Source organism: Dictyostelium discoideum, assembly GCF_000004695.1.
Source record: "Dictyostelium discoideum AX4 chromosome 4 chromosome, whole genome shotgun sequence".
Lineage (NCBI taxonomy): Eukaryota > Evosea > Eumycetozoa > Dictyosteliales > Dictyosteliaceae > Dictyostelium > Dictyostelium discoideum.
In genome coordinates this window covers 5,186,935-5,213,074 of record NC_007090.3, presented here as the reverse complement: position 1 = coordinate 5,213,074, position 26,140 = coordinate 5,186,935, and the positions used below count along the sequence as shown (strand labels likewise).

At 21.4% G+C, this 26,140-nt stretch overlaps 13 protein-coding genes across 13 annotated transcripts; 7 read left to right on the top strand and 6 right to left on the bottom strand.

The window, feature by feature from the left end:
- Positions 1–34: 34 nt before the first annotated feature.
- DDB_G0287027 (hypothetical protein) lies at positions 35–3,148 on the top strand (the record flags this gene model as incomplete). Its single annotated transcript, XM_632353.1, has 2 exons — positions 35–2,836; positions 2,936–3,148. The coding sequence occupies 2 exons, from the start codon at positions 35–37 to the stop codon at positions 3,146–3,148; spliced, it is 3,015 nt and encodes a 1,004-aa protein (XP_637445.1).
- A 118-nt stretch (positions 3,149–3,266) lies between these two features.
- med9 (hypothetical protein) lies at positions 3,267–3,954 on the bottom strand (the record flags this gene model as incomplete). The annotated part of the gene is made up of 2 exons (XM_632352.1): positions 3,267–3,543; positions 3,638–3,954. The coding sequence occupies 2 exons, from the start codon at positions 3,952–3,954 to the stop codon at positions 3,267–3,269; spliced, it is 594 nt and encodes a 197-aa protein (XP_637444.1).
- Positions 3,955–4,190: 236 nt separating this feature from the next.
- DDB_G0287017 (hypothetical protein) lies at positions 4,191–5,177 on the top strand (the record flags this gene model as incomplete). The annotated part of the gene is made up of 2 exons (XM_632351.1): positions 4,191–4,262; positions 4,392–5,177. The coding sequence occupies 2 exons, from the start codon at positions 4,191–4,193 to the stop codon at positions 5,175–5,177; spliced, it is 858 nt and encodes a 285-aa protein (XP_637443.1).
- Positions 5,178–5,395: 218 nt separating this feature from the next.
- DDB_G0287015 (TM2 domain-containing protein) lies at positions 5,396–5,998 on the bottom strand (the record flags this gene model as incomplete). Its single annotated transcript, XM_632350.1, has 3 exons — positions 5,396–5,670; positions 5,753–5,815; positions 5,923–5,998. 3 exons carry the CDS (start codon positions 5,996–5,998, stop codon positions 5,396–5,398), a joined length of 414 nt encoding a protein of 137 aa, XP_637442.1.
- Positions 5,999–6,654: 656 nt separating this feature from the next.
- DDB_G0287013 (hypothetical protein) lies at positions 6,655–7,969 on the top strand (the record flags this gene model as incomplete). The annotated part of the gene is made up of 3 exons (XM_632349.1): positions 6,655–6,862; positions 6,948–7,166; positions 7,371–7,969. The coding sequence occupies 3 exons, from the start codon at positions 6,655–6,657 to the stop codon at positions 7,967–7,969; spliced, it is 1,026 nt and encodes a 341-aa protein (XP_637441.1).
- Positions 7,970–8,122: 153 nt separating this feature from the next.
- DDB_G0287025 (hypothetical protein) lies at positions 8,123–9,234 on the bottom strand (the record flags this gene model as incomplete). The annotated part of the gene is made up of 2 exons (XM_632348.1): positions 8,123–8,512; positions 8,641–9,234. 2 exons carry the CDS (start codon positions 9,232–9,234, stop codon positions 8,123–8,125), a joined length of 984 nt encoding a protein of 327 aa, XP_637440.1.
- Positions 9,235–9,698: 464 nt separating this feature from the next.
- On the bottom strand, positions 9,699–10,257 carry DDB_G0287023 (hypothetical protein; the record flags this gene model as incomplete). The annotated part of the gene is made up of 2 exons (XM_632347.1): positions 9,699–9,738; positions 9,788–10,257. 2 exons carry the CDS (start codon positions 10,255–10,257, stop codon positions 9,699–9,701), a joined length of 510 nt encoding a protein of 169 aa, XP_637439.1.
- A 565-nt stretch (positions 10,258–10,822) lies between these two features.
- On the top strand, positions 10,823–12,624 carry vps20 (SNF7 family protein; the record flags this gene model as incomplete). The annotated part of the gene is made up of 6 exons (XM_632346.1): positions 10,823–10,950; positions 11,051–11,420; positions 11,506–11,596; positions 12,037–12,112; positions 12,200–12,232; positions 12,291–12,624. The coding sequence occupies 6 exons, from the start codon at positions 10,823–10,825 to the stop codon at positions 12,622–12,624; spliced, it is 1,032 nt and encodes a 343-aa protein (XP_637438.1).
- Positions 12,625–13,471: 847 nt separating this feature from the next.
- mcfC (EF-hand domain-containing protein) lies at positions 13,472–15,193 on the top strand (the record flags this gene model as incomplete). Its single annotated transcript, XM_001732970.1, has 4 exons — positions 13,472–14,035; positions 14,130–14,139; positions 14,257–14,407; positions 14,500–15,193. The coding sequence occupies 4 exons, from the start codon at positions 13,472–13,474 to the stop codon at positions 15,191–15,193; spliced, it is 1,419 nt and encodes a 472-aa protein (XP_001733022.1).
- A 114-nt stretch (positions 15,194–15,307) lies between these two features.
- Positions 15,308–16,973, bottom strand: arpF (actin related protein 6; the record flags this gene model as incomplete). Its single annotated transcript, XM_632343.1, has 3 exons — positions 15,308–15,434; positions 15,511–16,701; positions 16,819–16,973. The coding sequence occupies 3 exons, from the start codon at positions 16,971–16,973 to the stop codon at positions 15,308–15,310; spliced, it is 1,473 nt and encodes a 490-aa protein (XP_637435.1).
- Positions 16,974–17,259: 286 nt separating this feature from the next.
- Positions 17,260–19,115, bottom strand: DDB_G0287005 (proteasome component region PCI domain-containing protein; the record flags this gene model as incomplete). The annotated part of the gene is made up of 5 exons (XM_632342.1): positions 17,260–17,410; positions 17,521–18,009; positions 18,217–18,432; positions 18,576–18,714; positions 18,905–19,115. The coding sequence occupies 5 exons, from the start codon at positions 19,113–19,115 to the stop codon at positions 17,260–17,262; spliced, it is 1,206 nt and encodes a 401-aa protein (XP_637434.1).
- A 1,402-nt stretch (positions 19,116–20,517) lies between these two features.
- On the top strand, positions 20,518–21,771 carry DDB_G0287003 (DUF914 family protein; the record flags this gene model as incomplete). Its single annotated transcript, XM_632341.1, has 1 exon — positions 20,518–21,771. The coding sequence occupies one exon, from the start codon at positions 20,518–20,520 to the stop codon at positions 21,769–21,771; it is 1,254 nt and encodes a 417-aa protein (XP_637433.1).
- A 478-nt stretch (positions 21,772–22,249) lies between these two features.
- DDB_G0287001 (LIM-type zinc finger-containing protein) lies at positions 22,250–24,490 on the top strand (the record flags this gene model as incomplete). Its single annotated transcript, XM_632340.1, has 4 exons — positions 22,250–22,531; positions 22,646–23,384; positions 23,460–23,742; positions 23,842–24,490. The coding sequence occupies 4 exons, from the start codon at positions 22,250–22,252 to the stop codon at positions 24,488–24,490; spliced, it is 1,953 nt and encodes a 650-aa protein (XP_637432.1).
- Between the last annotated feature and the right edge of the window lie 1,650 nt (positions 24,491–26,140).

Genomic DNA, 26,140 nt, shown 5'->3' with positions numbered 1-26,140 from the left:
AAACAATCAATTTAATGAAGATGATAACAATATAATGGGCGGAAACCAAAATGAAGAACCAATTGAAGATGTTTTGGATTCTGTTGCAAATAATAATAATAATAATAATAATAATAATAATAATAATAATAGTAAAAATAATAATAATAATAATAATAATTTTAATAATTTTAATATTAAAAAAATGGTACCAATTGATACAACTGATGTTTTTAGAAGTGATAGTGTTGAGGATATTGAGGACAATGGTAATAATAGTCAACAACAACAACAACAACAACAAAGACAAGAACAAGAAGAACAAGAAGAACAATCACTTTCACCACCTCCACCATCATTTAAAGATAGAATAAAGAGATCACCAAATTCAAAAAGATATATATATGTTAATGAAGAGGATGATATTGAAGATACCAATACTATTACCAATTTACAAACTAGTTCAGATGAACAACTATTTAAAAAACCAAATAGTGTAAATAATAATATATTTAAATTACCAAGAAAAATTATGGATGATATAATGGTTGACGATGATGATAATGATAATAATAGATATGGTGATACTGATAATAATGATTTAATTTTTAATGATGCTAATGATCAAAATAACATACAATCATCAAATACAAGTACATTTACAGGAAAGGATGGTCAATTCCAAACAAATTCAAAATCAAAGAATAAATGGTTGGGTGAATTATCTGATTCAATTATAAAAACTAGTGGTAGTAGTGGAGGAGGAGGAAGTAGTAGTGGTAGTAGTGGTGGTAGTGGTGGCAGTAATTCAAATAATGGTGTAGGTAATCAAACAACACCAATGAAACAATTGAAAATTAATTTTAAATTTGAAAGAGGTGGTTTAGCTGAAAAATTGGTAAAGGTATTAAGTAAACAAAAACATAACTATGAATTGGTTTCAAGAAAGAATAATTTAGTTCAAACAAGATTATTAGTACCTTCTGGTGTACCTTCACATTATAAACGTGATCTAAATGTTACAATCATTCAAATACCCTCATTACTTCAACCTCATGTTTATGTTACAATTTGTAAATGTTCAAATTGGTTAGATCCAAATCAATTCTTAATTTTAAATGATAATAATAATAATAATAATTTAGATAATAGTATTGGTATAGATTCAAATAATCAATATATTATTAATCCAGATCAAGGTAAAACTAAAATAATTACAGTTGTTTTTCAAATGTTAGCAAAAACAGAGTTAAAATTAACAATTGGCAGTCAAGTAGTTGTAGAATATTGGCAAAATATTCAATACGATGATACAAATATTATTTTCTCTCATATATCTCATTTAGATAAAAGTGGTACAACCTCTACTACTACTACCACCAATTCAACTTCTACAACTGATAATATTGATCAAGTTATTGATAGCTTTGAAACTATTCAAATATCAAATCCACAAGTAGATTTATTAAAGTCAATTCAAAAACAAAAAAGTGATCAGTTTTTATCCACAACAAATAATTCTTTATTATCAACCAATAAAACAGATGATCAAATTTTAAATGTTATTGAGAATAGTGAAATTTTAGAATTAGAGAATATAACCCAAAACTCTGTACATATAAATATACATGTTATTTTATTTCAATGTTTTTATAAGAGTCAATTAGAAAAAACAAATTGTATTTCAATTTATGTTGCAAATTTAAATGGATCAGTTGCAGAGATTCAAGTACCATTGAAATACTATGAAGAATGGAAACTAATTTTAGAGAGAGAAAACATATTCAAAGAGGTTCTTTTCACAAATCTTCTTTTCATTGGTAATAAGAATAAGAGTAGGTCAAGTAATTTTGGTTCTTTTTTAAATCATTATATACCAAATCAATTTCAACAACAACAGAAACAACAACAACAACAACAAATCAATATTAGTATATTTAGAGTTTCTTCTGAGAGTCAATTCTTTATTAAATCATCTCCAAATAATTTATTCATTCAATCCTATAAACCAATCATACCTTGTACAGTTTTAGAAGCATTTACCATATTGAATGAAACTATTCCAACTTTTGAAAATGATACTTATTTTTATCAAAGATTTTCTGTTAAAGGTATGATATCATTTATTAAAAGAAATAATGATCAACAATTTACATTATTCTTAATTGATGATTCAAAATCATTTGAACAACAACAACAACAACGTCAACATTGTATTGGTATTAAAATTGAAAATCAAAGTCACCTTTTTGGAAAATTAAATATTGGTGATTTTATTACAATTCAACATTGTACAATTCAATTACCAAATATTGAATTTACAACTCTTTTATTGGCTGATGAATTTTCAATGATTGATCATGAAATTAAAACTAATATCGATAATAATAATAATATTAACAATAACAATAACAATAGTAATAATAACAATAATAATTTACAACAAATTCAAATATTTCAAAAAGAAAAGATTCAAGATGAAAATATTGGTGGTGATGGTGAAATTTTAAAAAATCATTTAATTAATTTCGATCCAATAATAAATGTGGAAGTTCAAAATGAGTCACCATTTAAACTCTATTATCAATATCAATTTTTATCTGGTTTCAATGGTAAAATCATTGAGAATAATAGTAATGAATTTATTTATCGTGGTTGTTATAAATGTCAAACTCCAGTCATCCAATTTCCAAATGAATATCTACTCTCAAATATTGATGGTTTAGATGAAGATGAACATTTCTTTTGTACAAAATGTAGATCAATTGTTGAAAGTACAATTTTAATTGAATTAAATTTAATAATTCAATTAATTGATACTGAATCAAATTTAACAAATTCTATAATATATTTAAAGGTAAATTATATTTACATATATATATATATATTTAAAATTATTTATTTTCTAAAAATAGATTTACTAATTCAATTTTTTTTTTTTTTTTTTTTTTTTTAGATCGGAAGTAATAATTGTAAAAATATTTTTACATTTCCATTCGGATATGAAAATGCTCAAGATTATGAAAATCAATTAAATAATCTTATTGGTAAAACTATTAAATTTATTGGTATTTCTTCACCACCTCCTCAAAATTTAATAATCAAAGATGAAAATTATCCACCTATTTTAGTTGTAGATTGTATTTCAAATCCATCTTTTACTTTATAATAAAAATAGATTTTTTTTTTTTTTTTTTTTTTTAATTTAAAAAATCATTTTTTATTTATTTTTATTTATTTTTATTTATTTTTATTACAACAATTTTAATAATATTATGATTACTTTTTTATTCTTTCATTATATCTTCTGTTGTTTCTTTTGATTTCTCAGTTTCGGTTTGTGATGATTCTATTTGTGATGATTCTATTTGTGAAGATTCTGTTTGTGATGGTTCTGTTTGAGATGGTTCTGTTTGAGATGGTTCTGTTTGAGATGGTTCTGTTTGTGATAGTTCTGTTTGTAATTCTAATTTTGATTGAATCTGTGGTGATTGTGAGGAAGTAGATTTTATTTTATTATATTTTTCAAATATCTCCAATTTCTTTAATTTTTCCAATAATTCTCTGTTTAATTATTATTATTATTATTATTATTATCATTAGTAAGAGATAGAAAATTAATAAATAAAAAAATAGTTTATTTTATTTTAAAACATACACTTTTTTTTTTAAAGTTTGTTTATATGTTTTTAATAATTCCTCTTGATTTTCTAAAGATCTATTTATTCCTGGTAATTTATTTAAAGTTTCAATTGTTTTTGTTCGTGTTTCATTTGCTAAATTAATTGCTCTAATTAAATCAATTTCATCATCTTTAATTCTTGAAATTATATCTAAAATTGATGGAAATAATTGAAGATCTTCTATATTAAGTTCTTTTTGCGTTGGTGTTACTGTTGTTGTTGTTGCAGCTGTAGTTGCAGTTGGCATTGGTGATCCAACAATTGTGTTGTAATTATTTGTTGGGGTTGCCATTCTGCTTTGTTTTTTTTTTTTTTGTAATCTGAAAATAAAAAATGAAATTAAAAAAAAAAAATAAAAAAAATAAAAAAAAATAAAAAAAAAAAAAAAATTAAATTAAAAAAAAAAAAAAAAAATGAAATTGTGGAACAACCACTGTTTTTAATAAACCAAAAAAAAAAAAAAACCCCCCCAATTTATTTTTTTAATTATTAATATAAATATAATATATAATATTATATATATTTATAATGCATAGAGCAATTATTTTTGATGCAACAGGAACTTTATTTAAAGTTAGAGGTACAATTTCTGGAAATTATGTAATTATAATTTAATTTATTTTTAATTTTAATTTTTAAATTATTTTATTTTATAAAAATTATAATTCTTTTTTTTTTTTATATTATTATTTTTAAAATATTAATTTTTTTTTTTTTTTTTTTTTTTAGAATAAAGTTTTAAATCAACATGGAATTAAATTAAAACAGGATATTGATAATAATTTTTTAAAACAATTTTCAAAATTATCAAATGAATATCCATCATTTGGATATTCAATGGATGTAAATAATGATGGAAAATATAAGAGTTTAACAGCAAATGGTGAAAAAAATGCATTTTTATGGTGGAATAAATTAATTAAGAATTTTTTATCAACATCATCAAATTTGACAAATGAACAAATTGAACAAATTCCATTATCAACCTATAAGGAATTATATAATAAATTTGGTATGGATAGTGGTGATACTACTTCAAATAATAAAATTGGACACCATAATTTTTGGGAAATTTATCCAGAAGTGAAACCAACATTAAATAAAATTAAAGAAGATAATGGATGTTATTTAGGTGTAATTTCAAATTTTGATGAAAGATTAACACCAATTTTAAAACAATTAGATATTGAAAACTATTTTCAAAATAATGTTACAACAAGTATTGATTGTGGTTATCAAAAACCTCATGAAAAGATTTTTCAACATTCCTATGATAAATTATTAACAATTGATCCATCCTTAAAGAAAGAAGAAGTAATTTATGTTGGTGATAATATTAAAAAAGATGTTATTGGAAGTAATGATTTTGGTTTCACTCCTTGTTTAATCAATAGAAATAACCTTACAAATGATGATATCTTTTTAAATTTTAAAGAGAATTCTTTATTAGTACCTCAAAAATTAATAATTATTAAATCTTTATTTGAAACTTTATCATATGTAAAAAAAAATTAAAATAATTAAATAAATAAATATATAAACAATTATAAATTATTTTGTTTTTTTTTTTTTAATATGGGTTTTATTTTTTGTTTATCAGTGTACAAAATTTTAAAACCTAAAGATTTATTTAAATAATAATAAAACTTTTTTTTTTGTTTCTTTTCGATTTTAAAAATATATTATTTTGTTATTGTTTTTTTTTTTTTTTTTTTTTAAAAAAAAACACTATTTTATGGTTGATATTGTGGAGAATTTGGTTGGTATGGTTGTGGTTGATATTGTTGTTGTTGGTATGGTTGTTGATAATATTGTTGTTGTTGTGGTTGAATTGGTTGTTGAGCATAGTATGGTTGTGGTTGGTATGGAGCATAATGTTGTGAACCTGATTGATAAACAACTGGAGTTGGTGAAACGATCACTGTTGTATGATCATGATGTTTATTATTATAGTGACAAACGAGTGATGGAAGTAAAAAGAAATCTACAATATATCCAATACCAAAAACTATTTATTTTTTTAAAAAATTAAAATTATTAATAATTGCTATAAGAGAATAATTTATTTATTAAATTGAGAATATACTTACTACCACCAGTGAGAAGGTACACAACTCCTGAAATTGTACGACCTACATAAAATCTATGAACACCTATTGAAATTAAATTTATATATTAATTATTTTTCCCTACCTAAATTTTTTTTTTTTTTTTTCTCGATTTGTCTGGGAAATCGAGAGAAATATTTTTATATACATACCAAAAAATCCTAAAAAGATTAAAAGAAGATATGCAACTACAAGAGAAGCTTGGTGGTGATGATGATGATGACTCATTTTATATTATATTTATATTATATTATTTTATTATATATATTATATTATATTATATTATATTATATTATATTATATTATTTTTAGAAAATATGAGAAAAAAAAATATGTATGGTGAATTTTATAAAAAAAAAAAATTAAAAAAAAAAAAAAAAATAAAAAAAATAAAAAAAAAAAAAACTTGAATTTTTATTTTTTATTTTTTATTTATTTTTTTATTTATTTTTTTATTTTTTTATTTATTTTTATTTAATATAAAAAAAAATGGTCATAGATCTAAAAAAAGTGTTTTATAGAAATTTTATTTATTTTTTATTTTTTATTTTATTTTTTTATTTTTTTTTTTTTTTTTACCAAAAAAAAAAAATAATTAAAAATTTGAAAAATTAAAATAAAAACCCAAATAATAATAATTGAACATATATTTATCCTAAATTATTTAGAATTGTTTAGAATTGTTTTTTTTTTTTGGTAATTTTTTCTGAAAATGATTTTTTGGGTGTCCAATTGATTTTTTTTTTTTTTTTATTTTAATTTTTTTTTTTTTTTTTTTTTTTTTTTTTTTTAACTTTTATTAATTTTTGATTTTGTTTTTACTTTTTTTAATTTTTTTTAATTTTTTTTTTTTCAACAAATCCAATCTAATTGGCAAAAGCACAATGACCAAAAAAATTTCAGAACAAGTTCAAGAGCTCCAAGAAGCTCAATCAACCAAGACTAATGTCTTGAGTTATCCAAGAAGCCTCTATCCACCAATTGAAGCATATAAAGTTCAAAAACTAAAAGTATCAGACATCCATGAAATTTATATTGAAGAATCTGGTAATCCAACTGGTAAACCAGTTATTGTTTTACATGGTGGTCCAGGTAAATTTTTAAAAAATAATAATAATAATAATAATAAAATAAAAAACTATTTTTATAATAATTTCTAATAATTTTATTTTATTAGGTGGTGGTTCAGAACCAATGTATAGACAATATTTCGATCCAGTTGTATATAGAATCATTCAATTCGATCAACGTGGTTGTGGTAAATCAACACCATTTGCATGTTTAGAAGATAACAACACATGGGCATTAGTTGAAGATATTGAAAAGATTAGAGTTTTACTTGGAATTGATAATTGGGTTGTGTTTGGAGGAAGTTGGGGTAGTACTCTCTCATTAGGTAAGTAAAATAAAATATTATTATTATTATTATTATTATTATTATTATTATTATTATTATTATTATTATTATTATTATTATTATTATTATTATTATTATTATTATTATTATTATTATTATTATTATTATAAGACCCATTAATCTAATAATTTTTTTTTTTTTTTTTTTTTTTTTTTTTTTTTTTTTTTTTTTTTTTTTAATTAGCATATGCTGAAACTCATCCATCAAGAGTTAAAGCATTGGTTTTAAGAGGTATTTTTACTTTAAGAAGAGAGGAATTAATTTTCTTTTATCAAACTGGAGCAAGTTTCTTATTTGCAGATTATTTCGATGAATATTTAAAACCAATTCCACCAGCAGAAAGAGGTGATATCATTTCAGCCTACCATCGTAGATTAACAGGTACTGATGAAAAGATTAAACAAGAGGCAGCCAATGCATGGACAACATGGGAAATGGCAACATCAAGATTAATGGTTGATAAACATAAGATTGCACGTGGTGAAGATCCAATGTTTGCTTTAGCATTTGCCAGAATTGAAAATCATTACTTTGTAAATGCCGGTTTCTTTAGAGAGGATGGTCAATTGATTAACGATGCTCATATTCTTAAAAATATTCCAGGTGTTATCGTTCAAGGTAGATATGATGTAGTTTGCCCAATGAAATCCGCTTGGGATCTTAAAAAAGTTTGGGGTGAAAATGCCGATTTGGTTATCATTCCAGATTCCGGTCATTCTTGTTCCGAAAATGGTATCATTCATTCTTTAGTTGAAGCATGTGATAAATTTAAACATCTTTAAAACATTTTATTTTTTTTTAATAAATTATTATATTATTAATTAATTATTTAAATAAATAAGGTTTTTTTTTATTTTTATTTTTAGATTTAATAAATAATGTTTTTTTTTTATTTTTTTTTTTTTATTTTTTTATTTGTTTTTTTATTTGTTTTTTTACATTACAAATAAATTACCATTACATAAAGATCTTGAAACTTCTTGTTTAAATTGTAAACTTGCAGATGGATCGAAAACTAAATCAATAATTTTAAGTGAAGCAAAAGAAATTTCATCCAAATCTTTTCCAGAAAGTGTAATATGTAATTGCCATTCAAAATAAAATTTTTTATCCATAGCTTCTTCTCTTCTAGTATGAATTACTGTTGTTATATCTTTACCTTTAAATACATTTATTCTCCAACCTTCTGGTCCACGAACATCTTTTGTTAAATTTACCATTAAATAAGGTACATTAATTTTTAATTCATAACATCCAATATAAATTATATTTTGATGAATTAATTTTAATATCTTTATAACTTTACTTGTTTTTTCTTCCATACACTATAATAAATAAATAAAATAAAAATTAGTAAATTATAAAAAAAAAACAAATAAAAAATAAATAAATAAATAAATAAATAAATAAATAAATAAATAAATAAAAAAATAAAAAAATTACTGATACTTACTTCATTAAATAATTGTGGTAAAGATAATTGATAATCTGATGGTGCTTTTTCACTATTAAAAGTTGATTTTATTTTATTTTGAGTTTCTTCATTTTCATATAATTCTGATAATTTGAAAATTACAGATTTAACAGTTTTCCAAACTTTATTTTCATTAGTTTCTTGTGATTCTAATGGTTCAACTTCTAATTTATCCTCATTATCTTTACCTAGTTCACCAAAATCTTTTGATAATTTTAATGATAATGCTTTACTTTTTCTTTTTTTATTTGTATCCACTGATTCAATTGAGGTTATTGTATTATCTGATGATTGAATATTTTCTGTTGTTGTTGTTGTTGTTGTTGTTGCTGTTGTTGTTGTTGAAGAAGAGGAGGAAGAAGAAGATGATGATGGTTCAGATGTTATAGTAGTAGCAACTTGTGGTGTATACTTTTCAATAATAATTCTTCCTGCTAAACGTGGTAGATCTTTAAAAACTGGTAATCTTTGTAAAGGTTTTTGAAATAATTTATCAATTTGTTTATCTAACGGTATTTCAATTGCTGGTTTTTTTAATGTATATGTTGTTGCTGTTGAATTATTTGATTTCATTTTATTTTTATTTTGTTTATGATCGATACTAAGTGAAATTGTGAAAATGAAAAAAAAAAAAAAAAAAAAAAAAAAAAAAAGTAGTTTTTATATTAAAAATTTGAAAATAATTCTTTGAAACCAACCTGTTTTTTTTTATTTTTATTTTTTGGGTAAAGGCATTATATTTGGGAAACCCAACTTTTAAAAAACATAGTTTATTTAATTTTTTTTATTTATTTTTTTATTAAAATATTTCTTTGAATTTATTTAAAATATATTTCTTATTTTAAAAAGTTTAAAATTATCGCCAAAGATAAAAAGAAACAATTTTTAAAAAATTCATAGAGGGCTACTAAACCATCACCTTTATACTTTTTTGTTTTCTTATAAAGTGTTTTTAATGATATTATTGATAATAATGGTAATAATAAATATTTATTATTATAAATAATTGATAAATAAATGCAATATAAATAAGTTCTTTAATTACAATAATAATAAAAATAATAATTTAAATTAGTACTAAAAAAAAAAAAAAAAAAAAAAAAAATCAATTAATTTTAAAACTTACAAATGAATATAACCAAAAAATAAATTAAATGAATTATTTTCACCAATAATAGATGATAAAAAATTTAAATAATTACAATGAATTACTTGTAATGAACCAAGTAAAAAAATAAAATAATAATGGAAAATTTGTAACCAATGAAAACTTTTATTATTTTGAGTATATATAATTAATGGCATAATAATTAAATAATTTAAGGTATTTAATAATCCTTTTATAAATAATAAATAATTATTTTGGGTATTGTTTTTATTATTATTAATATTAATTTTTAAATTTATTAATTCTAAAAAAATAAATTCTGGTATTAAAATTTTAATTAATTTAAAAAATGATAGTTGATTATTTAATAAACATTTTGATATTGATAACGATAATATAAATGAAGATAATAAATAAATATATGAAAAAAATCTATCTGATTTATATAATTTATTTTTAAAATTATCTAAAAATTCTAAAATTGGCATTTCTAAAAATAATATTATTATTATTATTATAATTTATAATATAATATTGAATATTAAAAAACAAGTAAATTTTTATTGTGTAAAAAAAAAAAAAAAAGTAATCAAATAAAAAACAAAAAAAAATTAAAAAAATAAAAAAAAAAAACAAAAAAAAAAGTAAACAACCACATTATCATGTACAATTAAAAAATTGCACACCACAACAAAAAAAAAAATTAAAAAATGGGGTTGTTTATGAAAAATTAGTTTCAAGTATTTTAAAATCTTTGACAGATATTTAATCAAAGAATTTAGAAAAAAAAAATAATAAAAAAAAAATAAATTTAATTTAAAAAAAAAAAAAAAAAAAAAAAAAAAAAAAAAAAAAAAAAAAAAAAATCATAAACTCAAAAAAATGAAAATTTTAAATTAATTTATTAAAACAAACACACACTCGAGTGGTGTGTTCTCAATAATAATAATAATATTTTAATATTTAAAAAAATAAGAATATATATATACATATTTACATAAGAAACAACAACAATAATTAAAAAAAAAAAAAAACAATATATATATATACAGAATGGGAATACTTTTTTCACATTGCAGTGGCGGAAGAGAAAAAGAGGATAAAATTAGTAAAACTGATAGAGCAGTACTTAATTTAAAAATTCAAAGAGATAAATTAAAGAATTATCAAACTCAGGTATTGTATTTATTATTATTATTATTATTTCTATTATTTCTATTATTATTATTAATTCTATTATTAATTATAAAAAAAAAAAAAGTTAAATGTAATTATTCAAAGAGAGATAGCAATAGCTAAAGAATGTTCTAAAGCGGGTAAAAAGAATCAAGCATTATTAGCATTAAAGAAAAAGAAATATCAAGAGAAAATGTTAGATGAATCATTTGCAAATTTACAAAATATAGAAGAACTTATAGCAAATGTAGAACAAGCAGAAATACAGGTTAGAATCTTTGAATCTTTGAAACAAGGTAATGAATCACTCAAAGAGATTCAAAAGGAAATGTCATTAGAGGATGTAGAGAACTTAATGGAAGAAACAGCTGAAGCAATTCAATACCAAAATGATATATCTGAAGCATTAAGTGGTAAATTCAGTAAAGAAGAGGAAGATGATTTATTAAATGAATTGGATGAAATGGAAAAACAAGTATGGTTTTTTATTTTTATTTTATTTTAATTTATATTATATTTTACTAATAATAATAATAATAATAATAATAATCAAATTTTAGTTAAACGCACAACAATATCCAAAAGTACCAGAGACACAATTACCAAAGATTGAATTACCAATTGAAGATGCTATCGAAGAAGGTAAACAAAGTAATTATCATATATCTATATATATATATATATTATATTTTAATTTATTTATTAACTCTCTCTCTCCATTTCATATTTATTATATTGTTATGGATAATTTAGAATTAAAAGAACAAAAAGAACAAAAAGAAAAGGAAAGAGTACCACAAATGGTTTAAACCATATATTAATTATAGCATGTATAATAAATCATATTTTTTAACTTATTTAAACACCTTGAATTTATTTTTATTTTTATTTTATTATATATATTCTAAAAGGATATAAAGGATTGAGAGATTATTGTTATTATTATTTTATACATTGAAAATAAATAATTTAATGATTTAGAGAATTATAAAATATTAAATTTTATTTTGGTATTTTTCTTTATTTTATTAATAGGTAAACCCCTCAAACATCGATTTCATCACCATATAGTATATTAGTAATATTTGTAGTGGTATTGAATAGAGAAAATAGTAGTAATAGTAATAATAATAGTAGTGGTAGTGGTGGAAGTAGTGGTTTAAAAGTGTATTTATCAGCTGTAAATCCAACCAAGTTTAAATAAACAAGTTTCAATTCGATTTACATTTATCAAATCCAACTTTTCAACCATAGTATCATAATATCATGTAATCATGAGAAGACTATGTACATTCACACAGCGCTAAATGTTTATATGTGACAACTCTTAGAAATATTCAATTAGTGGTGATATCAATGAATTTGGTGGTTCAATTAGCGGTATTGGTGAATCAGGTGATTCAATTAATAGTATTGGTAAATCAAGTGATTCAATTAGTAGTGACGCCAATGACCTCAGTCATTCAATTAATATTATTGTTGAATCCGGTGATTCGATAAGTAGAGACGCTAATGACCTCAGTGATTCAACTAATAGTATTGGTAAATCCAGTGATTCAATTGGTAGTGACAACAATAATTATACTGATTCGATTAATAGCATTGGTGAATTAAGCGATTCAATTAGTGGTGATATCACTGAATACAGTGGCTCAATTAGTGTTGACATCATTGACTAGAGTGATTCATTTAGTAGTGATATCAATGAATACAGTGGTTCAATTAGTGTTGACATCAATGACTTCAGTGGTTCAAACAAGGGTGACCTTGAATAGTCTCTGTATTGGTGTGTACCGAAAGAACAAAACTACACCCCTATCGCGTAAATTCTCATTCTAAAACACACACAAACAAACATCAGCAGCATCAACAAATTCAACAAGTTTAAATTCAATTGATGGAAATAGTATTGGTAGTGGTATTGAATAGAAAATAGTAGAGATACTAATAGCTAAGGTGGTAGAGATGATAATAATAGTTGTAATAATAGTTTAAATTTATTTAAGATATTAAAGATGATAAATTAAAATAATACAAAACAATTAATCTTTTTAGTTAGTACACAACAATAATGTTGTATTGAATTCCTAAATTAATTTGTTAAATGAACACAAAAAAAAAAAAAAATTTTTGGTTATTTTTAGTGATAAAACATTAAAAATGTAATAAAATACTTTTTTTTTCAAAGTTTTGTAATTTTTTTTTATTTTTATTTTGGATTAAATTATTCAGATGGCAGATGTTTATTTTTTAATCATTATTTATTTTAAAGTTGAAAAAATTGTTATTTAATTTTAAAAAAAAATAAAAAAAATTAAAAAAAAAATAAAATAAAAAAATTGGTTAGATTTCAAATAAAATCTAAAGTGATCGCTTTTTTTTAATTTAATTTTTTTTTATTAATTTTTTTTTTTTTGATTATTTTTTTTTTTGATAAATATCTCCTTTTGAAAAAAAAAAAAAAAAAAAAAAAAAAAAAAAAAAAAAACTTTTAATCATTTATTTATTTTTTAAAATAAAAAAAAGATGGTATTAAATGAAAATGATAAAGAATTTGTTAAAAAATTATTTGACTCTTTAGATAAAGACAATAATGGTAAATTAACAAGGGAAGAAATTAAAGAAGGTTTTTTTAAATTAAGAATTCCATCCTCCGAGAAAGATATTGAAAGTTTTTTAACAAATGTTGATAAAGATAAAGATGGATCAGTTAGTTTTAAGGAATTTGAAGATTTTACAATTGAAAATATAAAGAAATTAAAAATTGTATTTGAAGAATTAGATACAAACAAATCTGGAACATTGGATATCCATGAAATTGAAGAATCAATTAAAAAGTTAAATATTCCACTCTATAGTGAACAAGAATTAATTAGATTATTCCATCGTATTGATAAAAATCGTGATAATCAAATCGATTTTAATGAATGGAGAGAATTATTGGTTTTATTACCAAATTCAAATCTTCAATTAATAATTTCATTTTGGAAAGATTCTCAAATTTTAGATGCAGGTTTTGATAATGGTGGTTTCATTCCACCAATGGTTGAAAAAAAAGAAAAAGCTTCATCATTAAGAAATACGATTACTGTAATTATAAATTAAAAATAAAAAAATAAATTAAATAAATTAATATTAATATTTTTTTTTTTTAATAAAATTTAAATAATTGAAAAATGAAAAGTATATGTTAGGTAAATATTTTTTAAAATTTTTGAAATACTAAAAAATAATAAATAATAAAATAAAAAGTGATATTAATTTATATAAATTTTTTTAAAAAAAAAAAATAAAATAAAATTAAAAAATAGCTGGTTCAGTTGCAGGTTTTGCAAGTCGTACATCAACTGCACCATTAGAAAGAGTTAAAATTATGTGTCAATTAAATCATGGTAAACCAATTTCTTTAATTTCAGCTTTTAAAGCATGTTATAAAGATGGTGGAATTAAAGGTTTCTTTAGGTTAGTATTTTTTTTTTTTTGAATATATTTAAAATGTGGAAAAAAAAAAAATATATAAATTAATTTAATTAATAAATAATTAAAAAAAATAGAGGTAACTTGGCAAATATTATTAAAGTTAGTCCAGAGAGTGCAGTTAAATTTGGTACATATGAATATGTAAAGAAATTATTTGCAGAAAATGATTGTGAACTAACATCAGCACAAAGATTTATTAGCGGTTCAGTTGCAGGTGTTGTTTCTCATACAACATTATTTCCACTTGAAGTTGTAAGATTAAGATTATCAGCAGAGATAGCAGGAACCTATAATGGTATTTTCGATTGTTTTAAAAAGATTGCAATTTCAGAGAAATCAATTAGACCATTCTATAGAGGTTTAGGTGCCTCAATTACAGCAACCATTCCCCATTCGGGCGTCAACATGATGGTCTATGAATTCCTTAAACATAAAGTTATTAAAATGACAGGTAATGAATTCCCAACAGCTGGACAATTATTAGTTTGTGCTTCAACTAGTAGTGTTTGTGGTCAATTGGTTGGTTATCCATTCCATGTTGTTAAATCTAGATTAATCACTCAAGGTAGTTCTGTCAATCAAGAGAAATACACTGGCCTATTCGATGGTTTAACTAAAATCATTAAAAAAGAAGGTCCAATCGGTCTTTATAAAGGTATAGTACCTTCCTTTATGAAATCAATTCCATCTCATTCAATAACTTTTATTGTTTATGAAGGTTTTAAAAAAGCTTTTGATGTTAATTTAAAAGAAAAAAAACATCATTAAAAAAATAATAACAATTAATAAATAAATAATAAATAATAAGTAATAAATAATAATAATAAATAAAGAAAAACAATGTTGTAAGATTATTAAAAAAAAAAAAAAAAAAAAAACTTTTTAAAAAAACTTTTTATTACAATAATTATAACCATATTCTTCATAGTCTTGTTTTGAAATTGAATATTTTAAATAATCTGGTTGTTGTGCTAATCTAATACCACCATATAATGGTGATAAAATTGGACTAAAATTTTAAAAATGATAATATTTGTTAATAAAATAGTTTATAATAAATAATTTTAAATAATGATAGTAATTACTCTTGTGGTTGAAATATATTTATATTGTATTGTTCAGGAGCTAATTTTCTTAATTCTAATTCTAATCTTTCTTTTAAACCTGGGAAAAGTGTTGAACCACCTAAAAGAATAATATTTGAATAAAGTGGTATATGTAAATTTGAATTTGTACAATTAATAGATTGAACTATTGATTCAGCTAAACCAGCTTGATTCATTCCAATATCTGATGGATTAAATAATAATTCTGGTACTGTAAATCTTTCATTAACCAATGATAAAACTTGTTCCATATCTTCTTCTTTGGTTGTATTTGTTGTTGTTGTTGAATCTTTTTTAATTTCATCATTTAATTTTATTTCTTCTCCTTCCTCTTTTGATTTAATATCATTATTATCTTTATCTTTTTCAATATTTACATTTAATTTATCATTTTTATCATTATTATTATTATTATTATTTAAATTTTCTTTTATATAACCAGTTTTATTATTTGGATCATTATAATTTGGTAAAACATAATCAATTTTTAAATTTGAATTTAATTTATCAATTTGAGAACGTTTTATATCAAAAATGAAATCTTTTGAAATGAAACAAGTTTTTTCTTTTATTGTATTCATAAGTTTTGTTTCATGCATCATATCCCAATATCTAAAGGAGACGATTTCTTTAAGATAATTTGTTAAAAGTTTACCACCGATATTGAATCTTTTTATGGCATAATTCAATCTAGTATTTTGAAAATGTGGTATTATATGAGTTGAAGAGTAACCACAATCAACCACTAAATGACAAGGTGATTTCAATAGTGATATCATTGATGCATCTAGTGGTGGTTGGTGTTGCTGTTGTTGGTATTGCAATAGCTGCTGTTTAATATGAACTAGGCCCAACGTTGATGAAGTGGTTAAATATAGTGATTTGAATTTATATTGTTCGTAAACCACTTCATACATTGTTTTCCTTAAATCGTCTAATGAATTTGGTGCTTCTGTTAATAGTAAATTGTAATCTTGTGGTTTAATTTTCATATCGTCTCTTTTAAATGCATAATCCCATATCTCTTTCTCTAAACCCCAATTTGTTATATACCCTTTCTCCATTGGATTCCTACTCCTAACTTCTGATGGATCATTATAATTTATTAATTCTTCACCCATTATTTGATGTTTTTCATTTTTAACTTTACCAACTTGATTTGGTACAATACTTTTTTTTTAAATTAAATAATTATTACAATTTTATTTTTTATTTATTTATTTTTGTTATTATTATTATTATTATTTTATTTATTTTTTAAAAAAAAAAAAAAAAAAAAAAACATACATATGAGGTTGAGATGGATTATTTGTTGCAATTTTTAATGTATGACCACCATTATCAATTATTAAAACTTTATTATTTGTATTTGATGCATAAATTGATGGTGCCAATGGTCCTAAACCAGGTGTTAATGGTAGCATACCTGTATTGCTTGTCATTGTTTATTTAAAAATAAAATAAATAAAATGAAAACATGCAAACTCAAATCAAATAAAAATAACAAAAAAAAAAAAAAAAAAAAAAAAAATTAATTTATTTTCTGAAAAAAAAAAAATTAAAAAAATTAAAAATAAAAATAAAAAATAAAAATTTGATGATCATCAAAGTAATTAAAAAAAAGTAATTGTTTATATATATATGTTTTGTTTTTTTATTTTTTTTTTTTTTTTTTATTTTTATTTTTTTTATTTTTTATTTTTTTTTTTTTTAAATTTAATAAACTATTTAACGAGTTTGGAAATAGAATGGTTTAACTTGAGTAGTTTTAGCATTTTCGATAACTTGGAGTAAATTTTTAACACTTGATTTCCAAACAGAGAAACGTTGACCTAATTGAGACCATTGAGATTTATTGAAAACTCTTTGAGTTGATGAGCTGGAGGGAAAAAAAAAAAAAAAAAAATAAAAAATAAAAATAAAAAGTTTTTAGTAAAATTGTGTTAAAAAATATATAAATGGGAATGGAAAAAAAAAAAAAAAACTTACTTAACATTAACGATACGATTTAATTGATCTAATTTGGCATCTAATAAATCACCTTCCATTGCATTGATAACCCACATTTCAACTTCATTTTCATCGATTTGAAGCATTTTTGAGATTAAACTGTATGGAACTTTACTTTGTTCAGAGGTTAAAGTGGCCAAAGATAAAAGACGAATCTTTTGAAGACAATCATCATTTGAGAGACCAATGGTTGAGAGGAAGTTTGGATTCTTTTGTTGGAATTGTAAGAAGGAATCTAATTGTTCAGTAGCGAAAATTTTCATTAATTCATAGGTTAAACTATTTGCTGAAACTGTTGATCCTTCTAAATATTGAACAGCTGGTAAATCTAACAAGTAATCTGATTGATAAAGTTCTTGTAATGAAATTGATTCAATACAAACTCTAACTGCATCTTCTTGTGCTTCTTGTGAATCTTCTTTTGTAAATGTTTGTAAATATTTAACTAAAAATTGATGTGATAACATTCTAATAATTATAATAATAATAATAATAATAATAAAAATATAGTTTTTTTTTTTTTTTTTTTTCTCTTATTAGTATATGAACACCTAAACTATAATCATAATCATCTTCTTTTTCCTCTTCTTCTTCTTCTTCTTATCGTCATATAATCTTGGCTGTTATCATAACTATCCTTTTTTTATATATAATTTTTTTATTTTTTTTTTTTACCTTTGTTTTTCTTTGAAAATATTTGAAATAAGTTTATATAATTTTCTTTTTTGTTGAATTGATACATTCCAATCTTCTAACCAACTATCAATATCTGTGATTTGATATTTAACAAATTCAAGATTATTGGAATCTGATGCTAATTTAACAAGAGCGAAAAAGATATCATATCTTTGTGTTGATTTTGGTTGGAATGAATTGAAAAGGTTGGTTAAACTAAATTAATGAAAAAAAAATAATAAAAGAATATGTTAATAATTTATTTATAAATATGTATTGTTTTTTGTATATATATATATATATATATTTTTGATCTCTCTATATAACTCTCTATAATCCTTAATTAATATTATCTTTACATTTTAATTTTTAATTGTGAGTTTTCAGTTGGGTGGGCAGATAATGAATCTCTAATCTTTTGTGAGACAATATTGATTTCATCTTCATTTTCTAATTTATGTAAAATAGTTAAAATAACATTAAAAAATCCTTCAATATCTATTTATATAATATATAAAAATAATTGTTAAAGGTTAGTAATTGATAATGATTTTTAGTGATTGATTGAAATTAAAAAAAAAAATAGTGATTATAATAATAATAATAATAATAATAATAATAATAATAATAATAATAATAATAATAATAATAATAATAATAATAGTAATAATAATAATAAAATTCTTACCTTTATCTGAATCTTTACACTCTTTGAATAAGAATTCAGTTTCATTTGAAACGATTTTTGATAAGAATTCAACAGTACGTTGTTCACCAATTAAAATTTGATAATCAGCAACAGAGTATTCTGAACCTTTCTTTTTTCTTAAAGTTTCAATATGTGAGATTAAATCATTGTATAAATCTTCTAATGATGCTAAATCTATGAAAATTGTCATTATTATATGATTGAATAGTCCACTGATATGAGTTCAAAAAAAAAAAAAAAAAAAAATTAAAAAAAAAAAAAAAATTGAAAAAAAAAAAAAAAAAAAATTCACGACTTTTTTTTTTTTTTTATTTTTATTTTATTTTTTTTTTTTTAATCATTTTTGAACTTATTTTTATCCTTTTCAGGGGTGGTGATATTTTTAAATTCTAAAAAAAAAAAAAAAAAAAAAAAAAAAAAAAATTTTTAGTAAAAATATAATAAATCTAATTAAATAAAAAGAATTCAATAATTTTTGGAACAAATAAATCAACTCTTCCAATATTGCTTATTAAAAAAAAAAAAATAAATAAAAATGAAATTCACAAAATATTCTCTAAAAAAAATTATTTTGGATAAAGAATATTATTTTTTTATTTTTTTTATTTTATTTTATTTTTTTTGTTTTAATTTTTTTGACCAATACATTATGTACTCAAAAATATTAATAAAAATAAAAAAAAAATTAATTGAAATGAAATGGAAATTTTAAGATTATAATTAAATAATTTCCAATTTTTTTTTTTTTTTTTTTTTTTATTATTATAATAACAATTTTTATTTATTTCTTTTTATTTTTTTTTTTTTTTATTATTATTATTTTGTATGTTTTTTAAATTTAATAAAACTAATAAACTATATTTCAGAATTTTGTATTATTATAACCACACGATTTTTATTATTACAATAAATTCGAAATCAATTTTTAATTTTTTAGTGTGGGATAATTAGGAAATTTTTAAAAAAAAAAAATAAAAAAATAATGTATGTAAAAATTTTTCATCTACTTTTTTTTATCTCTCAAACATTTGTTTAATATTTGATGCTATTGGATCGGTTTTAATTTTTAATTTTTAATTTTTAATTTTTAAATTTTTTATTTTTTATTTTTAAATTACAATTTTTAATTTTTAATATTTAATTTTAAATTTGAAAGCCGATTTGATTAACTCCGAAAATAAATTGAAACTCTATTATTTCCCAGTTAGTTTTTCAGTTTTTCACTTTTTCCCACTTTTTTTTTTTGTCGTTTTTTTTTTTTTTTTTTTTTTTTTTTTTTCTTTTTTTTTTTTTTTTTTATTCATAAATTTAATATTATAAGTTTTATATATATAAGACTATATCTATATTATAATATATTTATAGTTTTAAAAATTAAAAAATAACTTAAATAATAAATAAAAAAAAAAATTAGATCTTAGCTTACAGTTTTTTATAAGATTCTAAATAAAGGTGAAAAAACTAAAATAAAATCTTCAAAAACAACAAACAATAATAAATAAAAAAATTAAATAACAATAACAATATAATCAATTTATAAATAAAAAATATATTTCAAAAAAAAAAAAAAAAAAAAAAAAAAAAAAAAAAGAATGACAGGAATAATTTCATCAATTAAAGAATCAAGCTTTTTCAAGAGTGGATTTATTGATAAAAGATTAATAAAAAAGAGATTAACAGGTTTAGCATTAGGACAATTGTTATCGGTTATGATAGCAGGTACAGGTATATTTAGTCAATTGTTAGTAAAAAAGTATGGAGTTAATATACCAACAACACAATCTCTATTGAATTATATTTTATTATGCGTTTATTTATTGGTGTTGGTAAAACGTGGTGTATTGTGGGAGACTATTAAGACCAAGTCAATCTATTTCGCACCATTGGCATTGGTAGATTTGGAAGCTAATTACATTGTGGTGAAAGCTTATCAATATACAACCATCACAAGTGTTATGTTATTGGACTGTTTCACTATTCCATGTGTAGTGGTATTGTCAAGAATATTCCTAAAGACAAGATTCACATTCGTACATATCATCGCTGTGCTAATTGCATTGGCGGGTATGGCAATATTGGTGGTTTCAGATATAATCGAGGGCGAATCGGCCAATGGCGGCTCCAACCCGTTGTTGGGCGATTTCCTCTGTTTGGCAAGCTCTGTTTGTTATGCAATTTCAAATGTGGGTCAAGAGGCAACTGTTAAAAAGTATGATCGTGTAACTTATCTTGCAATGATTGGTCTATATGGTAGCATTTTCTGTGGTATTCAAATTGCAATCTTAGAGAGAAACGAATTGGCAACCATGGCATGGAGTGGTGGTGTCGTTGGTTATATCGTTGGCTTTGCACTTTGTCTATTCATTATGTACTCTTTCACACCAACAATGATGGAAATAGCCGGTGCCACCGTTATGAATCTCTCTTTGTTAACCTCTGACATGTTTGGTATTATCGTTGCAATCTTTGTTTTCGACAGGGACTTATCTTGGCTCTATTTCCTCTCATTCTTTGTCATTGTTTCCGCTTTGGTTATTTATAATCTTTCAGCACCCCATGTAAAATCTTCTGAAGTTCAAAATCTAATTAATAATGATAATAGTAATAATAATAATATTAGTAATTATAATAATGGTAGTTTAAATGATAGTAGTAATAATAATAATAATAGTAATAATAATAGTTCTGACTTAACAAATAGTTCTACAAATTTAATTTTGGATAATGGTGATGAAATTACACCTGGTGGTGCTGATATTCTCTCATCGACTGTTGATGAAATTACTACGAGTGGAGAAAGTGAAGAAAATTTAAATGGTTTAGAAAACAATGAAAATAATGTTTGATTGGAAAATAATAAAATAATAAAAAAAAAATTATAAAATTAAAAAATCTTAAAATTAAAAAAATATCTTTTCCTTTAAAAATCAGGAAACTTTTTTTTTTTTTCCTTTTTTTTTTTCTTTTTTTTTTTTTTTATTTTTTTTATTTTTTAATATTTTCACTTTTTTTTTTTTTAATCTGATCGAAATTGTGTTGAAATTTTTTCGCAAACCACCAATTTTTTGAAACACTAAAAAAAAAAAAAATAAAAAAAAAAAATTATACTGTGTAACATTAAAAAAAAAAAAGAACAAAGAAAAAGAAATAAATTTAAAAAAGAAAATCAAATATATCTGTGTATTTTATATAATTTTTAAAAAAAAAAGAACAAAGAAAAATAAATAAATTTTAAAAAAAAAATCAAATATATTTGTGTATTTTATATAATTTTTAAAAAAAAAAGAAAATAATAAATTAATAATAATAAAAAAAAAAAAAAAAATGGATACCAATAATTGTGGAGTTTGTAAAACAATAGTAAATCCTGGTAGTGAAAGAGTTAAAGCTGGTACAAGTGTATTTCATGCAAAATGTTTTGTTTGTAAAGAATGTAAAAATGAATTAGAATCATTTATTAGATCAAAAGATGGAAGTTTAATATGTGATGAATGTGATATAAAATTAAATGCCAGAAAATGTTTCAAATGTCAATTACCAATTCAATCAACAATAGTAACAGCACGTGGTAAAAGTTTTCATAATGATTGCTTTAATTGTGCTTCTGTATGTATTGAATTAAATTATTATCAATTATTATTAATTATTATTATTTTTTATTTTTAAATTATTAACATTTTTTTTTTTTTTTTTTATTCTTTTTTTTTCTTAATCAAAAAGTGTGAAAAAATTATTAAAGGTGGTTTCTTTTTTGTTGAGGGTGAATTTTATTGTTCAACATGTGATGCCAAACCATCAGATAAAACAAAAACAACAACACCACCACCATCAGAAATACCATTACCAGGTAAGAGTGGTGTGTCATTAGCAAATGGAGTAGAAATCCAAGTACCAAATAATTCTACCAATATAATTTATGTTTTAAATACAAATGAAAGTTCAAATGGTTTATCATCTAGTGGTGGTAGTGGAAATAGTATAAGTGGTAGTGGTGGTACTAATACAGGTAGTAGCACTTCCTCCTTTATGATACATAAAAGAAATAATTCCAATGAATTAAATGTTGTAACACCAACTGCAACTACAACTGTTGATTTATTGACTTCATCAACAACAACTACACCAACATTATCACCATCAACTTTATCACCTCCAATTTCAACCGCTAGGTTTTCAAATGATTACTTAATTAGTCTACAAGATGATATATATGCTAAACAACAACAACAACTCTTACTATTACAACAACAACAAATTCAAATCCAACAACAATTACAACAACAACAATTGGAAATTTTACAGAAAAATCAATCCCTTTTAAATTCATCATCACCATCACCATCAACATCATCAACATCATCAACATCATCAATTTCACAATCTCAAAATTTAAATACTTCACAACCAAATATTACTCAACAATTATCAAATTTAAATATTTCAAATCAAAAGAATGGTGGTAAATTTTAATTTTAATTTATTAATTTATTTTATATAGATATATTAATAATTTTTATTTTATTTTTATTTTTAGAAATTGAAAAATATATTCCAAAAATTAATGGTAAAACTTTAACAGAATTATTAAAACATCAATCATTTGATGATATTCTTGGTGAAGTTTTAAGTAAAAAGATTAGTATTTATAAAGAGTTATCAAAAGAAGAAGTAGCCTTTGGTGATGTTATTGCTTCTGGTGCAAGTGGTAAAGTTTATAAAGGTATTTATAAAGGTAGAGATGTTGCAATTAAAGTTTATAGTTCAGAAAATTTTTGTTTTAATATTGAAGAATTTGATAGAGAAGTTACAATTATGAGGTAAGTTTTTTATTTTAAAATTATTATTATTATTATTATTTTTTTTTTTAAAAAAAAAATAATTTATTAATTTATTTATTTATTTTTTTATTTATTTAGTTTAATTGATAGTGATCATCCAAATTTTACAAGATTTTATGGTGCAAATAAACAAAATAAAAAATATTTATTCCATGTTAGTGAATTAGTTAAAAGTGGTAGTTTAAGAGATTTATTATTGGATAAAGAGAAACCACTTGCTTATTTCACTCAACTTTCAATTGCATCAGATATTGCAAATGCAATGAAACATTTACATTCAATTGGTGTTATTCATCGTGATTTAAAAAGTTTAAATGTTTTAATCACTGAAGATTTCACTGCAAAAGTTATTGATTTTGGTACTTCTAGAAATGTAGATTTGGCAAAACAAATGACATTGAATTTAGGTACTTCTTGTTATATGTCCCCTGAATTATTCAAAGGTAATGGTTATGATGAAACTTGTGATGTCTATGCATTTGGTATCGTTTTATGGGAAATCATTGCAAGAAAAGAACCATATGAAAATATTAATTCTTGGAGTATTCCAGTTTTGGTGGCAAAAGGTGAAAGACCAACAATTCCTGCTGATTGTCCTTCTGAATATTCAAAATTAATTAAAGCATGTTGGACAGATAAACCTAAAAAGAGACCTTCTTTCAAAGAAATTTGTGACACCTTAAAAAAGATTTCTGAAAGTTTAACTTTAAAAAGAAATAAAAAATAATAAAATAATAAAGGAAAAAAAAAATTAGTGTTTTATAAAAAAAAAAAAAAAAAACAAATAGATAATATATCTACTAAATAATTAATCCATACTTTTTTTAGTTTTTTATCTATTATCCACCCCTTTCTAAAATTTCTTTGTAATGTACCTCTTTGAAAATGTCATTTCCTAAATTCTGACCATTATTAGCATTAAAAGATTGAACATCTTGATATATAATGCAATGTCATTGGATTAGATTTTGGAAAATTTGACCTCTTGGGCAACCATTTACATATAATTGACTTGTGATAATATTTTTTGAAAGAAAAAAAAAAATTATTAATCAACAATTTTTTCCAACTATTTTTCCAATTATTTATTATTATCCAACTGATCTATTTAATCTTAAAAATAAAATAAATTACTTTATTTTGTATCTTTTTGTTTTAATATTTTTTATTTTGTTAATTTTTATTTATTTATTTAAACTAGTTTAAAATTAATCAAAACGAAATTTTTTTTTATTACTAATGAATAAATAATATATCTACCAAATAATTTATACTTTTTTAGTTTTTATCCACCCATTTTTAAAAATATATTTGAGATAATTATTATTTAAACAATTTTTGTTTTTTTTTTTTTTTTTTTTTTTGACAAAATTATTTATTTTTATTATTTATTTTATTAAAATAATGTTAAACTAAAAAAAAAAAAATTAAAAGAATATTATCTAAGGCCCATAAGGTGGATATAGATAATTTCAAACACTAAAAAATAATAATAATAATAATAATAATAATAATAATAATAATAATAATAATAATAATAATAATAATAATAATAATAATAATAATAATAATAATAATAATAATAATAATCAAGATTCAGAAAATAAAAAAAAAAAGAGTGGATTAATTAATACAACCATCAAAAAATGTAAAATATGTGTTTACAAAAAAAAAAAAAAAAAAAAAAAAAAAAAAAAAAAAAAAAAAATATCTAACTGATGGCTTTTTGATTTTTTTTATTTTTATTTATTTTTTTTTTTTTTTTTATTTTATTTTTTTTTTTTTGATTTTTTTTTTTTAATTATACACAAAAACCTTTTGGGTCCATTTGCTTTTTTTTTCTTTTAAATAAATCGTTTGTGATCATATGGTTACCATAATAAAATAAAAAAAAAAAAAAAAAAAAACAAATTGGATAGAAAAAAAAAAAAAAAAAAAAAAAAATAGAATTATAAAAATAGAAAGACAAAATAAAAATAAAAATAATAATAGTAATAAAAATAAAAATAAAAAACAAAAGTTTATAATAAACAACAGTTTTGTATAGATGGATAGTAGATGTGGAGTTTGTAAATATATAATAAGTGATTGTGAAAGATATGTTTCAGATAATACTTTTTATCATGTGAAATGTTTTATATGTAAAATATGTAAATGTGAATTACCACCTTGTTTTAGAGGAAAACACGCCAGTTTAATGTGTGGTGATTGTGAAATTAAATTAAACGCCCCAAAATGTTTTAAATCTCATTTCCCAATTCACTCAGTCTCAGTTGTAGCACGTAATAAAGAATTTCATAATAATTGTTTTACGTGTATTTCTGTACGTACCAAAAACTCATTTTTTTTTTTTATTTTTTTTCTCCATAATATTTTA